This window comes from Bicyclus anynana, chromosome 26 (assembly GCF_947172395.1).
Source record: "Bicyclus anynana chromosome 26, ilBicAnyn1.1, whole genome shotgun sequence".
NCBI classification, from domain to species: domain Eukaryota; kingdom Metazoa; phylum Arthropoda; class Insecta; order Lepidoptera; family Nymphalidae; genus Bicyclus; species Bicyclus anynana.
This window is the reverse complement of record NC_069108.1, coordinates 5,480,444-5,498,334: the sequence shown is the minus strand read 5'-3', so window position 1 is coordinate 5,498,334 and position 17,891 is coordinate 5,480,444. Positions and strand designations below refer to the sequence as shown.

The 17,891-nt window shown below is 35.6% G+C and overlaps 1 protein-coding gene across 1 annotated transcript in view; it reads left to right on the top strand.

The window, feature by feature from the left end:
- The window catches only part of LOC112053457 (heat shock 70 kDa protein cognate 5), a 31,167-nt gene extending 24,411 nt beyond the window's left edge, over positions 1 to 6,756 (top strand). The window contains exons 13-14 of the mRNA XM_052890006.1: positions 878 to 1,018; positions 2,880 to 6,756. Of these exons, the coding sequence (XP_052745966.1) occupies positions 878 to 1,018; positions 2,880 to 2,972 (234 nt within the window). The 3' untranslated portion in view covers positions 2,973 to 6,756. The remainder of the gene's footprint in view (positions 1 to 877; positions 1,019 to 2,879) is intronic.
- The last annotated feature ends 11,135 nt before the right edge of the window (positions 6,757 to 17,891 follow it).

Genomic DNA, 17,891 nt, shown 5'->3' with positions numbered 1-17,891 from the left:
TCCATATACTCTTATATAGAAATGGAAATTTTACATTTTTTTTATTTATGAACAATTTCGGGATCCGCACCGGAGAGAAATAAAACAACCAAGGCACTCGGCCGCTCCAATGCGAATCTTATTTATTGTAAAAAACTTCACAATATATACCTTTTGTACGAACCACTCGATATCGCGATACAAAGTTACGGACTTCACATACACTGCCATCTATCGGCACATCGCGTCGAATGGTCGATTATACAATTTATACCTGGGTTCCTTGGGCTGACGGGCCTACTTATCTCTTTTGTAAACAGTGTTTAAATTAAACTTAATTATGGAAGTATTATAATAAGCAATATTTTATGAATATTATTTAAACGGGTACATACCACGATAAAAGACAAAATTTTTAATGTCGATATTTGTAAAAATCTTGTCAAAAATCGTATCTTTTATCTGGGTATGTACCCGTTTAAATAATATTCATAATGAACCACCACGAAATAAGTTTATTTTGTCCCGTCAATAATAACCAGTAAAAAATTTAATATAAATGAAAAAATATCTATAATAGTAAAATTTTTGCCGCCGAAACGCCGAGCACATTCGTGTGCACAGCAAGTGACGTCATTCATAGAGATAACAGCGTGATTGGCGCTCGCCAATCACAAACCGACGCCTTGTAGCGAATGACGTTACAGTTTATGATTGGCGTTTGCGGTGACGAGATAAAGATACAATTTTGTTTTATAATATACAATTACGAGATTATTTTCACAAATAAAAATGAGTTTCTAGGCATCTAAACTGGCTTTATGCCAAAAATCTTCTTGGTTTAGTACAGCAGGCGAGTAGCCTATTTTAAAAAACCTCATCATCTCAATTTCTACAGTGTGACAAGCTGCGCGTGGAGATGGGCAAGCTGCGCGAGCTGCTGGCGCAGAAGGACAGCGCCGAGCCGGAGGCGATCCGCAGCGCCACCGGCCAGCTGCAGCAGGCCAGCCTCAAGCTGTTCGAGCAAGCCTACAAGAAGGTACGCTCGACTGTGGCGTGCACTACGACCATAACTAGAGTAGACATCATACTTGCAAATTGTACTAGAAGAATGACCATTTTTTTTTGCAATACTGGGGCCAGATTTGATCAATCATCATCATTAGTAAGGCTAGTTTTAAGTTATTATGATGATAATAAATAAATGAAAATTTTGGCTGGTGGGAGGCTTCGGCTGTGGCTAGTTAACAACGTACCGCCAAGCTATTTTCTCGTACGATGTCGTGTAGAAACCGAAAGGAGTGTGAATAAATTAAGAAAATTCACAGGTATTCAGGTTTCTTCACGACATTCAACTGACGTGTCAAAAGTGCTTGTAAACTGAGCCTACTTGAAATAAATGATTTTTTGATTTTGATTTTGACATTATTCCTTCACCGTGTGAGACACGTGATATTTAATTTCTTTAAATGCACACAACTGAAAAGTTCTACACAGCTTTCTCGTATATTGTACCAAATGCACTAATAGGGCATTTCCAATTAGTTGCACATTTTTGAGCCGTCGCAAACACTGTTGTTGTAACGGTCAAGCAAATGTGCTATATCATTGTGGAATGGGTTAATTTATTGTTAACTTTTTTTATAATAAACAATACAATCCTGTTTCTACACTGTTTACTAACCGATTTAAAAAAAAAAGCTCCGAATTTCCCAACCCAGGCTAGGAATCGAAACCTTCATGATATAAAGCTACAGAAGGTAACTATTGCACTAATAGTATTTATTAATTTATTTATTTAATATCAAGCAATACCATACATTACATTATACAATATAATAATAATAATTACAAGTTATATTTTATTACATAATGCAAGTTATGGATACCCAGTTTGGGCGTAGCCTTTTGTCGAGTGAGTGATAGGGAGACCGATTTTATTTTTTGTTTTTATTTATCATTCAAGTAGTCATTTACCGTGTACCGTGTAGTAGGGGAAACCGGGATGCTAAATTTGCTTTTACTAAAGCGTCATTAGAATCGATTGGATTTGGTAGATTAGATAGAAAGAATAAATGGGAGAAAAAATTTAAAGACAATTTTTATTATTTTAGCTTACTGAAATCATCAGAAAACATGAGCGATTATTCAGGAGATTAGTTCGTTCGAAATTAGTAAAAAAATATCGCGCTCGTGTCTCGATAACAGAATTAAAAGGGTTTTATTTTGTAACTCTGGAACCCTCCCATTCCATTACGTTACGCTCAAATCGTCAGATTTTCGAGATGCACACTCTTTAGCCATCAAATCACCTACCTTATCTTAATCTTACGTGCTGTTTGAAGAAGAAGAAGAAATACTTTATTGCACACAAAAATACAATTATAAATTGAAACATTAGAAAACATAAATTAAACTTAGCATGCAAAGGCGGCCTTATTACTATAAGTAATCTCTACCAGGCAACCCCTGACGAGAGAACTGAATATTTCTGAAATTGGGTTTTTTTTTGGTTGCCCTAATCATGCCCACCAATATTAGGGGTTAAAACTTGGTGGAGGTACTCAACAACGTGCAAGGTATAGTCCCTTATGTTCATCTGCAACGCTCGAGTAACTGCAAGAATCCCACCATCGGCTCCCCTACTATAAGGAGGTAGTTTTATGAATGAACTAGCTGACGCTGCGCGGTTTCACCGGTGTTGTTCCCGTTCCCGTAGGAATACGGGGATAATATATTGCCTATAGCCTTCCTCGATAAATGGGCTATCTAACACTGAAAGAATTTTTCAAATTGGACCAGTAGTTCCTGAGATTAGCGCGTTCAATCAAACAAACAAACTTCAGCTTTATAATATTAGTATAGTATAGATTATTAATATCTATATAATTTGTATTCAGATGGCAGCAGAACGCGAGGGACAGTCTCAATCTCAATCCCAGACGCAAGGAGAACAACAACAAGAGGAGAAGAAAGAAGAGAAGAAGAACTAAATCCCCCCAAAAACTTCTAACCCCCCTTAAAATAGGGGGCCAACTGTACATATTAAACTAGACCAAATAACAAAATGATATAAACAAAGGATTTCTGTTTGAACCTCTGTAATAATTTTCTTTTAGTAAGTTTTTTATTTAAGTTTAGCAAAAGATTCTGGTTTTTATGACCTGATTGGGAAAATTGTATTTTCTACACTAGGTCGGGTTTGGTTACTATATTAAATGTGGGTGGATAAAGTATTGTAGAACGATTTAATGAAATGCCGAATATAATTATTAAACGTATATACGAAGAGAAATGTAGCCGACACCGGTAAACGGGCAACATTTTTAGCAATTTCTAGATGCAATTGTCTTAGCTTAGCGTGGATACAAACATTGCTGCAATAGTCGCTGTGACGTTTTTGGCAATTTCTAGATGCAATTGTCTATAAGTCATATTTCATCCAACCAACTTAGCGTACATACAAACATTGCTGCAATAGTCGCTGTGACATTTTTGGCAATTTCTAGATGAAATTGTCTAGATGCCATATTTTATCCAACCAACTTAGCGTACATACAAACATTGCTGCAATTGTCGCTGTGACATTTTTGGCAATTTCTAGATGAAATTGTCTAGATGCCATATTTTAGTAAACTAACTTAGGGTACATACAAACATTGCTGCAATAGTCGCTGTGACATTTTTGGCAATTTCTAGATGAAATTGTCTAGATGCCATATTTCAGTCAACCAACTTAGCGTACATACAAACGTTGCTCCAATAGTCGCTGTGACATTTTTGGCAATTTATAGATGAAATTGTCTAGATGCCATATTTCAGTCAACCAACTTAGCGTACATACAAACGTTGCTCCAATAGTCGCTGTGACATTTTTGGAAATTTCTATATGCAATTGTCTAGATGCCATATTTTAGTCAACCAACTTAGCGTACATACAAACATTGCTGCAATAGTCGCTGTGACATTTTTGGAAATTTCTAGATGAAATTGTCTAGATGCCATATTTCAGTCAACCAACTTAGCGTACATACAAACGTTGCTCCAATAGTCGCTGTGACATTTTTGGCAATTTATAGATGAAATTGTCTAGATGCCATATTTCAGTCAACCAACTTAGCGTACATACAAACGTTGCTCCAATAGTCGCTGTGACATTTTTGGCAATTTCTAGATGCAATTGTCTAGATGCCATATTTCAGTCAACCAACTTAGCGTACATACAAACATTGCTGCAATTGTCACTGTGAAATTTTTGGCAATTTCTAGATGCAATTGTCAAGAAGTCATATTTCAGTCAACTAACTTACAAACATTGCTGCAATTGTCACTGAAATTTCCATAACGTCAAAGATGAAATATTGCGTAGTAACTTTGGGACACTCTTTGCAATTATTATTATTGTTTGAAGAGTTGTCCATATTGTAGTTTTTGAATAAATACTTGCGGTTATGGCGTATCTAAATATAAAATATTGTTAAACGCCCATTCTTCATTATTTACTTCTTAAAAAATCACATTTATTTCGATTTTGACATGTAAAAAGGGTTTATCAATGAACACTTGCGGCTATGGTTGTAATGGTGTATCTAAATATTACAAAGTCTTCATAAACGCGCATCTTTGTCAATTACTTTAAAAAAAAATACATTTTGTTCGATTTCGATGTGTAAAAAGGGTTGTTATTTGTAAAACAGTCCTAAAAATACTGTATCAGTTATAGTAAGCAATTGTTATTGCAACAATAATTGTATATAGCTTGGCAACTTCGTTCGTAACACTCCTGACGGTCTGCGCGGGCCGGGGGGCGTGTAGCGATAAATGCTGATGCACGCACGCACGATTTTACAGTCTTCCCCCCGTCGCCCGCATATCATGGGAGTGTCATTAACGAACTTGCCAGAGTTTTTGGGCGTATTGCTGTGGTATACATTACGGCAATATATCCAGCAATTTTATAGCCCGTTTGCGGCCGGTCGGACTTATTTTCGAAAACATTTTAGGTTGCATAGATAAAATGTAGTGATATCATTTTATAGCTTTAGTAAACTGCGTACATTGTAGATTATAGTTAGGTAAGTGATAGGTGAAATTCATTGTAGTTATGTTTTTTTTTTTAATTGAAAAATGTACAGGACTCTTAATATTTGTACGTATTAAAAATTAATGTTTACTTTTGCTATATTTGATGTTTTTAGGGTACCGTCGTAAATATAAATACACTGTGAAGTTTCCTTCGTCTTATACTGAAATCCTATTTAATGTACCCAATGTATCATCATCCATTAGTGTCATTATAAAAAAAAACTAACTTTAAAAAATCGATTATATTGAAACATCCTGTATTTACAAATACAGGATGTTTATATACGGCTCATCGGTCCCTTTGGGGTCATTGACTTTGGCCTAAACTAGATCGAAAGTCAAAGAGGATGTTTTTTCGCTAGTGTGTGAGGTCATTATTAACCGACTTCAAAAAAAAGGAGGAGGTTTCTCAATTCGACAGTATATATTGTTAAGGAGTTTCTTGTATTGGACTAATAACTGGGCGGCTTGCAGACGGTGTATTTTGTAAGACATATTGTGCAGTTATAAAACACATGCAGTTGATGTGATGTGTGTGCAGTCTTAATAACTTTATAATTGGACTATTGGCCTACTGCTAGCAGTTTTAACGAACAATCTGAGTTGGACTATTGGTCATTATTGGTCATATATATGAAACATTTATATGACAAATATTCTTTTAAACAAATAAATAATAGACCTGTACATTTTTCATTACAACAAAACTGTTATATATATTTGTTATTAGTGTTTAAAGGACTGGTATTCCTTAAGTTTGAAAAATTACAATTTCGTGTAATATATTGTAATAGTTATTAATGATTATTATATTTTTAATTGAAAATGTGTGTGTGTATGTGCGTTGGATTTTGTGGAGGTATTTTTGGGGTGGAATGGAGAAGCTTTATTTGTGCATTTAAGTAGATTTTGTTTGGACTGTAGACGTAATGCTATTTCAAATTAACTTAAAATTGTATTTTAAGGCATTTTCGACTGTTTCTTTATGTAAATGCTGATATACCTTGATAACCAGAATTTTAAAATAACCTCTTGACTCCTAAATGGACGACCGGTCGCCCATCGTATCCGTTACGTGACATGTAAAAAAATATAAAGTAAACTAAGGGCAATATGCGAGCACAGTATCATGCTCCGCGCGATAAAGGAATATAAAGATTTTTTTAAATGGCTCACAACGGTAGATAAAAACCGCATTTCGTGACTGTCTGCTTCTTCAACGCAGACGGGCTTTTCGATAGAATACTCGCGGGCAGCGAATGGTTAAGATTGAGTTTACAACGATTCAGTTTACGATTACAATTACGATTCAGTTTACAATAGTTGCGTTTTAATTTACTATTGCGATTCAGTTTACAATTACAATCCAAGTTACAGTTACGATTCAATTTAAAACTACTTATAGTTTAAATTATGAACCTGTTTATAGTTGTTGCGTTTCAATTTACAGTTGCAATTCAATTTACAATTACTATTCAGTTTAAAACTACTTTTAGTTTACAATTATGAATTTGTTTACAATTGTTGCGTTTTAATTATTGGGATTTAGCAATTACATTTCAATTTACATTACGTCTATAGTCCAGTGGATATTTTCATGAATACATCTACAAAATCCTACCAATATTTGACCGTGGCTTGTTATTTTTTTTTGTTTTTGAATATGTTGTTTTATAATGCATACGTTTTGATTCAAAACGCATGCATTATAAATTGTATTGCGAAGAAATTGTATGTGTAATTAGCATAGTTGAATATATTATTTAGAAAATTCAATTGTGGTTTTTTTTTATTCTTTACAAGTTACAATCTCACCTGATGGTAAGTGATGATGCAATCTAAGATGGAAGCGGGCTAACTTGTTAGGACGCGATATGGTAGCGGAACGCAAAATCGCTAGGCGGTACGCCTTTGCCGGTAGGGTGGTAACTAGCCACGGCCGAAGCCTCCCACCATTCAGACGTGGACTAATTAAGGTAATCTGCCCAGCCGGGGTTCGAACCCAGGATCTCAGCTTATCCACTGCGCCACGGAGGCCGGCAGATATTGACCGTAACTGGTGACTTACTTCAGAATAATATCTATCCTTTTATGGACGAAGTTAATCTACTAGGCTTAATATTTTAAAGAGGTAATGTCCCCTACATTGTACATGTGGTAACCTCATCGATTGAACCGATTTTGAAAATTCTTTTACCACTAGAAAGCCACGTTATTTGCGAGTATCAGGCTATATTTTATCCAGGTTTTCTTACGAGAACGAAATAGACGCGGGTGAAATCGCGGGGCAAACGTCTAGTATAAAAGGAAAGTATTATCAACAGCCTTCGTTATGGGTTATCAGCCGAGTTATATGATACATTTATAATTTTATACTAATACGTATAAATGAAATCGACGCGTCTGTCTGTGATTTTGAAAATCTTATCATGTGCTTTTAGAAACTCAAATGAACTTTGAAAATTTTCTCTGGGATAATGTGGATTGGCAGACTTCACACACGCAGAGAATTAAGAATATTCTCAGGTATGCAGGTTTCCTCACGATGTTTTGCCTTTGATGCCTTCATCGTATGAGACACGTGATATGTAATTTCTTAAAATGTACATACATAGCTGAAAAATTGAAGGAATGAACCAGATTTGAACCTGTGCCTTCCAGAATTGAAGGCTGAAGTCATATTTTTTGGGCTATCACGGCTACAGAATACACATACAGAACTGGAAAATACCCATGCCCATCTCACAATATTTTTGTTTTTTTTTTATTTTTGTTTTTTTTTTAGTTTTGTTTTTTTTTATTTTTGTCTTTCGCAGTTTTGAGAATCAAACCCACGGCCGTAGATGTAGCAGGATGACCCACTACCCACGCAATCGTCAAGAAAGGTATAGCTCGTGCGCATTAACTTGACACCTGCTAGGCTATTCTGTAACGATTTTTTTATAACTCGCAAGTGCGAGTTTCGAATTCTCTATCTCTCTGTTTAACACGATACTATAAAATGAGTTTTTTTTTTATTCTTTACATGTTAGCCCTTGATTGCAATCACACCTGATGGTAAGTGATGATGCAGTCTAAGATGGAAGCGGGCTAACTTGTTAGGAAGAGGATGAAAATCCACGCCCCTTTTGGTTTCTACACGGCATCGTACCAGAACGCTAAGTCGCTTGGCGGTACCGCTTTGCCGGTAGGGTGGTAACTAGCCACGGCCGAAGCCTCCCACCAGTCAGACCTGGACCAATTAAGAAAATCTCAATCTGCCCAGCCGGGGATCGAACCCAGGACCTCCGTTTTATAAATCCACCGCGCATACCACTGCGCCACGGAGGCCGTCAAAACTTTTTGACACCTGGGCTCGAATGACGTTAGCCGAGTGCAAAAAAGTTTGGATTTATTAGCAATATGTTCCTTGTTTATTAGTGTCCAACCGAACTACCTATCAGTACCAACATTTAGTTTCTTCCGTACAAAGAAATTACCACAAGCTATTGTGGAAGTTTCGGTTTCGGCCTAAACTGAGACTGAAGCCGAAACTCAGTTTTGGTTGCCTGAAGTTTCTGGATAGGTACATAAAACTTGTGCTAATTAACTTGACACCTGGCTCGAAACTCGACCCTTCTCCCGTTTTGGGCGCCAGGTAGCGTTAGTATCACAGTTATAATAAACCAGAAATTAAACAAGTAAAACAGTTAAGTAGTACGTTTTATTATGATATTTAATAATTGGAACGCTGTGTGTACCTACACATCTAGGACCGAAAGAGATTTATTATAATTAAATCTATAAAAGTATTATATTATATAAAAAAAAGTATTATATTCCATCAAATACCACAGAATTGACAATAGTTTTGCTCGGTGATATTTTCTTTGGCATATCTAAACATGGTTTATCTGTATTAGATTTTATAGGATGTACAGGTTGCTTACATCCTTCTTTAGGGCATATCACACTTTTCTTCTTTTCTACCTCCACAGTAGGCCAAGACGGTATAGGTACCCAAGGATCAAAATTTCTTGAACACACTATATTATCAGTTTTCTCTGCATTTTGATAGAAAAACCCCAAAATTTGATTGAACTGCATCAGTTTTTTAAACGTCAACTCTTTAGCTAAGGATATATACATATACATCCGTTCGTAAATTGATTTATCTGAGATTGCTAAGTCTGTTTTCGATCCAAGGAATACATTTAGGAAGAATGGTGCACATTTTGCACATGGGTCCTTCTTTTGGGGTGGTTTGCAAGGTGCTGGCTTATCACAGGGTTGCTCTTTAGGTTTGGGTTGACACGGTGGTGGTTGCAAGGTAGTCTTTGGTTTGCTTCTGTCTAAAGGTGGGTTGCAAGGCTTGCTCGCTGTTTCGATCTCAGCTTGCATGGACTTGATTATTTCAAGGCGATTGCGTTCTCTAACTCGCCTCAATAGTAAAGACAGAGGTATTTTATCTACTAAGCTCGTATCGTCTTCAATGACAGCTTGCTTTTGATTTAACAGTTGTGTTTTGGGGAACTTTTCAATTGGTTTTAGTTTTTTTTGGTCTATTTCTTCCAAAATGCTTTCGTTCTCTTCTGGTTTTATACCGATACTGTCATATGATAAGTATTTTTTAGTTTTTCTGGCAGTAGCACATTCTTCGAATTCCGAGAGATGGGGGAACGTTGAATAATAAGAGATACTCTGTGACAAAAGATTATCAGTAGCAGAGTCGTGAGCGTTTTCATAATAATCCATTTTAGCATCAAAAACTCCAGTATAAGTGACGCAATCATCAATGACTACGTATTCAACTCGTTGGATAGAGGTGTCATTAAAATGAGATAAATGATCCGTTGGGAAATATTCATCGGGTTTCTGATGTGCAGATATTGCAGTATCTCTCTGTATTTCAGTATTTGGTCTATCTTGATCGGTTTGGTATGTTGGAGAACTTGGTTGGCTTTGAAAAGGATTTCCAAAAATATCGCTTGGCGTATTGGTAGTGTGAACAATGTGACTCGTATTTTCAAGTGGATTTTCTGTTACGTATGGTTGTGTTGCTGATTGCGTATTTGTTTGACCTGCAGCGTAGCCACTTGGTACAATATGAGGACTCATGCGTCCAGTGTTTCTCCTGTCATATTTCGGAAAATAATCACTTTCTGCCTGCCGGTTAGTTTGTGTTGTGCCAGTTTTATAGTCTGGATTATATGAGTCATCAGATTCTTTTATCTCGATGTTAGATTGTTGAAGATTCGGCTCCTGATTTTCGGCTTCTTCGTTCAACGCAGCATTAGTTTCAGTTTCAGTAATTGGCTCTATCTGTTGCTTTTGTATAGGGGTATCATCTATTTGAAGTTCTTGAAGTAAAATATTCTCTTTAGTTACGTATTGATAAAAGGGAATAGCTTGCATATCATAGGGGTCTAAAACAGCAGGGATATTGAGCAAAAGATTGTTAAAACTATCTGGTGTATAAGATCTTTTTTCTTCTTTGTAATCCCTCGTATCAGTACTGACTATAGGTACTGTATCCAAACGAAAAGGATCAAATTTATCGAATTTCATTTCCGTTGTATCTTTTAATTCTTTGCGTAGAAATTGTTCAAGTTGCGCGCTCGAAATATCAAATACAATATTGTTGTTGTCTTTTGTTTTGTTTTCAAATATTTGACTAAAATATTTTTGGGACGATTCATCCTTCGGAAAATTGAATTTTGTTGCGTTTGCACGAGAAATATTTTTCAACTCCCTTAGCACAATTTGATCAATATCACCATCTGGTTTACCAAGACACTTTTTTGCTAACTCGTCTAAATTAACTTGCTCTGGTTGATCAGATGAGGTTGCTGCAATGGGTTCGCTTGTTGATAAGTCGGGGCTGATATCATGCCCTAAAATTCTTGGAGAAGTATTAAATCCTTCAACTTTACCTACTCCTGCCTCAACGTGTGGCATTTCATCAATATCATCTATTCTTTGAGTTAGTTTTTCTTCGTCTATTGTTGCTGTAGTAGCTTGAGTAGTAGATTCTTTTATTGTTCCTTTAGCCACATCTAAACCAGTAAGTGGAGTTTTATCGTCTTGAACTATATGCGGTAAAAGCTTTCCATCTTCAACTACACTAGTTTCAAAGTGTGTCATATTATTACTAATGTGTTCAACTACACTTTCTTTTTCTACTTCTTCTGTAGTAGCTTTTGAAATAACTTCTTGTTTGGCTTCTGTTACTTTTGAAATATTACTGAAAGCTTCGTCTTTATATGTATTGATGTTGACGTACGGAGTCTTGTCAATATGAACGATATGCTGAGCTAACTTTTCTTTTTCTGGTTTACCTCCAACGGTTAGAACGTCAGGAGTGTCTAGTGTCTCTGTTGTTTTTGCTATATTAACATGAGGAGTTTTGTCAATATGAACGAAAGCCTGAACCAATTTTTCATTTTCTCTATTTTCCTTAAAGTCTTTGTTTTCTTCTGGTGTTTCACCTGTGCCAATGTTATGACCTAATTTTTTACCATGTCCCTCGTCACCTGTGGTAATTTGAATGTTAATATTATGCAGCAACACCGAAACTTTTGGAGCACCGCGGCTTTCTACATTAACTTCTTCAAACTCTACTTGTAGTGTCTTGTCAATTTGGACAATATTTTCTTCCAACTTTTTGAAATTTCCTTTATTTTCTATAACATCTTCATAGTTAACATTTAGTATTTTAGGCATTTCATTACTTCCATTATCATGAGCTAGCTTGATTTCTTTCACTTTCGCCGCAACATCTTGTATTGGGTTAGATTTTGCTCCATGATAATTCTTTATGTCTTCACCAGTTTGATTTTGTAATATATGCGACATGAAACATTTGGTATTATTTACAGTCACATCCTCAAATATATTGATTTTTTCCGTCTCTATTGGATCAGATTTTTTACTGTTTACTCCAAACTCTAATTTCTCTTTACTGATTTTGTACTCTTTACTCTTAGATAAAATTTCTAGCACTGGAGTCTCTGTTGGAAAGCACCTGTCGATTATACGTTTTCGTCTCTCGCTGCTGTCATCTTGGGTCGTGTTGGTACTTTTCGTCGCCTTGTTCAAATTTTCGTACAAATCTAAAGCACACAGACAATAGATAACGTGTTAATTTAATGAGAGCTATTTTGAGACATTATCATCAACATCACCATCATCATCATCATCATCATCATCATCATCATCATTGGCCTGTTTCATAAAAGATGAAATATTGTGGAACGTAGGCTCACCATGCTGCTCCAATACAGGATAGGCTTAGGGAGATATTGTTAATTCATTAACGAGCACTTAGATTTTAATGACAGTGACCAGCTCTCTATTCTCTCTCTATTCTCTAACTTAGATCACTTGTATGACTTTGGCCCTCTTGCAAAAGCCGTTCTTAGCGGATCGTCTAGTACAGTTCGTGCGCTGTAGCATGGTGCAGGTGACAGTTCATTTCACTCTTGAATGTTTGCCGCGATTCACATATCACATCACTTATTAGTACGTATTACGAGCGTCATAAGGCAACTGTCACCTGCACCATGCTACAGTGCACATAGTATAACTTTCTACTAACTATGAACTAGGTGCAGCTCGTGCGCTCGTGTGTTTGGTAGCCAGGTGGCAAGTTAATGCGCACGAGTTATAGTTATAGGTACTCCTTGCTAAATTTCTTCTTTGTAAGTCAAGTGGTTTTCGATGTTTTGCGATGAGTGACCTTTTATATAATAAGATTAAGATTACTTACACCTGTCTTTCTTAATTTTAAATGGTTTAGTTCCTTTTAAAATCGTCGGAATTAGGACGGTCGTGGCGCAAACTTCCCGTAACTTTGCTAATTTTACTCGTAGCATATTTACAAAATTAAATATTTCTAAAAAGCAAATAACATGTTACTCTATGTGATGCGATGTATATGCATAGGTGTGAAATTTTACATTATTTTGTATTGAACACTTAAAATTTGTCAATTTTTTTTGGATTTATACCTTTTTTATTCTTCTTTCTATGAGAATGACAACTGTTTTATTTTTATTTAAAAAGATTTTTAAAATTCCGTGTGGCCAGTGTCATACATTTTTATCCGACGAGGACAGAAGAAATGTTAAGTTTACGAATGTATGTTTGTCTTAGACCATTTAAACTGTAACAGTTCAAATTCTGTAGGTAGATTGAAAATATTTTGAAATGAAACTTGGTACGATTTGAGACCATAATACGGAGAAGCATGAAGAAGGTAAGATACTTCTTCTCGATAAATAAACTAACTAAGAACATGTCGTGCTCTTACTCTGTGTATGCCTTTCCATAGGAGTAAATTTTATAAGTGTTCATTTGTTGTTCGTGCTATTAAGCTATGGAATGCACTCCCAGTGGACATTCGGAAATCCAAATCCCTTGATATGTTTAAAAAATCCGTTAAGACATATTATCTTAGTCACTAGTTACATATTTTATTTTATTAGAATATTTATCATACGACATAATGATATATTTAATTAGTTTATTTTATGATATTTATAATTATTATATAATTTGTGTATTATGGTTTATGTATTAGTGTGTAGTTATTTGTATGTATGTATATGTACAATATTATTACGTACACACCACCTACAGTTGTCCTAATAAGTTCCTAAGCCTAAGGTTGCCTGGAAGAGATCGCTACTAAGCGATAAGGCCGCCTTTTGTATTCTACTTTTTCTTTCAGTCTATAGCCTTCCTCGATAAATGGGCTAACATTGAAAGAATTTTTCAAATCAGACCAGTAGTTCCTGAGATTAGCACGTTCAATCAAACTCTTCAGCTTTATAATATTAATATAGAAGAGTGTAGTATGAATACTATAATGAAGGTGATGTATGTTTGTTGTAGATAAAACAAGGAAGCCACATCTGCCATAATTGTTGGGTGGCTGCAGACAGGGCTGCTGAAAGAAGTTGATGGGCCTGAGACTATATGGATATAGTCTCAGGCCCATCAACTTCTTCCCGAGTTCTAACTGAGCCTCCTGCTAGCCAGCCTGGAGAAGATAGAAACAACCAACCAGAACCTACTATTGTATTACCAGGATATATGAGAGCTGTTCCTCTTTTTAAAGTATTATGTTCCTGAGAATAATCGTCTATGTGATATTCATTTAGTTATTGAAGGCTGGGATGTAATGATAATTTAAATGTTTTTCCCCAGCTAACCCACAGTGAACTAATTCTCATACCATTAGGTATTTATCAAATTGTTTCAAAAATGTTGTTTGCTTTGTTAAAAAGCAGGCACGTTCATATTATGGAGAGAATGTAAGGGGTAACGATGGTTATTTAATAGAAGTGTGCAGGGAGGTCAGCAGTAGCCTACTTCGAGAGCTGTCGGCTTCAAATAGCTCATGGCTACTTCGGGGATGCATACAGTCTAGACATATTAGTTGAAAAACTTATTTTGTTTATGTTTTTGTTGACAGCTCTTGCAGAGGTAGAGAAGCAATATTGAATGATTATTTCAATTGCATTGTAGGCAAAAGGGCTTTAAGCTTCTGTGCACATGTTATGTCAATAATATGGTACCTTAGTCGGGCTAGGTACCAAGAAAATATAGTACCCCCTGCACAATTCTTAGATGATATATTAATTATAATTGAAAATGAATAAAAATCAACTAAATAAAGTGTTTTATTTTATCACTCTTTACCCTTGATCCTTACTTACCTTACCCTCATTATTCGGCTCACTGCTGAGCTCGAGTCTACTCTCAGAATGAGAGGGGTTAGGCCAATAGTCCACCATGCTGGCCCAAAGCGTATTGGCAGACTTCACACACACAGAGAATTAAGAAAACTCTCTGGAATACAGGTTTCCTCATGGTGTTTTTCTTTCACCGTTAAGACCTTACCCTACTTACCATGATCTCATCAGTCATTTGAATTCTATCTTATCATTCATCCAATTCGAAAAGTAAATTAACAATGGTCTAAGTTTAATAATAAAATCAAACACTTGAAAATTTAGCTATTCATTATGTAGGTAATATCAGCTGTTATCTTAAATAACCTCACTTTTACTAAATCTCGTATATCTCTAATTCCAGATTGTCAAATTCTATAATATTTTCAGTGAAAGTTTAATAATATCTAAGCTATTCATTGACACTTATTTCATCCTTTTACATTCGTGGCCCAAATTGTATGAAAGAGTTTCAATCTCCTTTACACAAACAAACTATCATTTTGTGTTTTGCCTGGAACCTCTTTAGACAATAGCCACACCTATCGTGTACCCTGCCCGATAACATATTCGATCAATAGGCACACCTATCTCGTACCCTTCCCGAAACCATCGTCGGTCAATAGGTACCCGTATCTCGTACCCTTCCCGAGACCATCGTCGGTCAATAGGTACCCGTATCTCGTACCCTTCCCGAAACCATCGTCGGTCAATAGGTACCCGTATTCCGTACCCTTCCCGAGACCATCGTTGGTCAATAGGTACCCGTATCTCGTACCCTTCCCGAGACCATCGTCGGTCAATAGGTACCCGTATCTCGTACCCTTCCCGAAACCATCGTCGGTCAATAGGTACCCGTATCTCGTACCCTTCCCGAAACCATCGTCGGTCAATAGGTACCCGTATTCCGTACCCTTCTCGAGACCATCGTTGGTCAATAGGTACCCGTATCTCGTACCCTTCCCGAGACCATCGTCGGTCAATAGGTACCCGTATCTCGTACCCTTCCCGAAACCATCGTCGGTCAATAGGTACCCGTATTCCGTACCCTTCCCGAAACCATCGTCGGTCAATAGGTACCCGTCTCGCAATTACTCAATTCAAAATATTGAAATTATTATAATTCAATAATAAACAAAAAATAAAAAAAATCCAAATAATAATCCAATAATATTAGTCTCAATAATATATGATGATAATTATCCATATAATTAATTATTCACAAGAATATTTATGGCGAATAATCAATAATTTTATCTACCATTAGTTTCTAATCACTATTTTCACTAATTTACATTACAATCCAAACAATAGTACCTACTTTATTCAAACAAATCAACTATTTCTAGTTTTGTCTATTATCATGTTCAGTCAAAGAACAGACCTATTTAGCACCCTGTCCGATAACATCTTCGGTCAATAGGCACTCTTATCATCTTCAGTCAAAGAACAGACCTATCTAGTACCCTGCCCGGTAACATCTTCGGTCAATAGGCACTCGTATCTCTCAATTGTTATATTCAATTCAAAATATTTAAATTATAATCCATCACATCCACATGATAATTATCCATATACTAATAATAATTCATCCACAACAATACTACTACTTTTAATTCATTATTTTTACTATCGCCATCATTGATAATGAGTGTACTAATATCCATGGTTTTATCTGATCAACCGTCCATAAATTACAAGACTTCTCAAGCGCTGTGCTGCTTATTTGGCACCGCCTTTTATGCATATAATAAATTTATCTTTTCTGGAAGGTGTGTTTCCAGAAAAGCATAAGTTGTCAATTGTAAAGCCAGTATACAAAACAGGCAATAAAAGTGATAAAAACTACCATCGTAATTCGTCCTATAACTCTAATACCAGTTCTCTCGTTTTTTTTTTTTTTTTTAAATATTGCACAATGAACTATTTAGTTTTATTTCACACTGAAATATACTAATAGATGATCAATTTGGCTTTAGGAAGAATTGTTGTACTACACTAGCCTGCTATAATCTTAACAAAGTTATTACAGAGAACCTTAATGCAAAATTGTCTGTAGTATGTATCTTTCTTGATACTAGATCATTTGATCTAGTTTCTCATAAAACACTTCTAGTTTGAAAAGCTTCTAATTTGAAAAGTATGGAATTAGAAGAAAATGTTTACAGTGAGTTTAGAAAGGTAATTTTCTGTTAACTAAACTCCCTGTTAGCCATAAGAATGAAATGTGTTGAAATTTTAAATTGTAATTGTCGTTGTAATACATATCGATCAAATTTTAAAATTCAAAATCCATATGGTGTCCTTTAAGGTAGCTAGGTCCTTTATTATTTATTTTGTATATAAATGACCTCCCGAATGGAATCAAGCTCAAATGCATTATGTATGCCGATGATACAACTATTGTCATTACTGGCAAGGATAGATCAACTGTTGAGTATGGATGTAACGACGCTTTATCTAAAGTTATCAAGCAGAAATCGAAATTTATTTAATATATGCCATATAACCATGTATTCTCAAATTTCAAAATTCGTTATAAATGGTCTTCTTTAAATGAAGTAGAAACTACAACTTTCTTAGGGATAATAACTGACAAATATTGCAATTGGAAATCCCACACAGAACAATTATGCGCCAAGTTGGATAGGTTTGTATTTGTTCTTAGATGATTATATCAAACCAACAGTTATAAAACAGTATTGTTGGCATATAATGGATATGTTTCTTCATTACTAAGGTATGGAATCGTCCTATGGGGAAACTTCGTACTTATAAACACTATGTCCGTTAAGCAACAGGCTTATTTGAGGACCTTATGTGGCTTGCATACGCCTGACTCATGTAGACCTTTGTTAAAAAGGTTCAAAGTTCTTCCTCTACCTTTATTAAATTTAGTAGTTAAAAAAATGTTCTAAATATTTTAAAACTTACAATGAGTTAAGTGATGCCAGGCGCAGAAGAAAAGATAAGCTAATAATGCCACCAAAAAGGCTCGATATGTTCGCTAAGAGTGTACATTGTAGTGCAATTTCAATATATAACAAACTACCAGATATCTATAAGATTGACAATATGAATAGTTTTGAATATGGTTTCTAAAATGCTTAT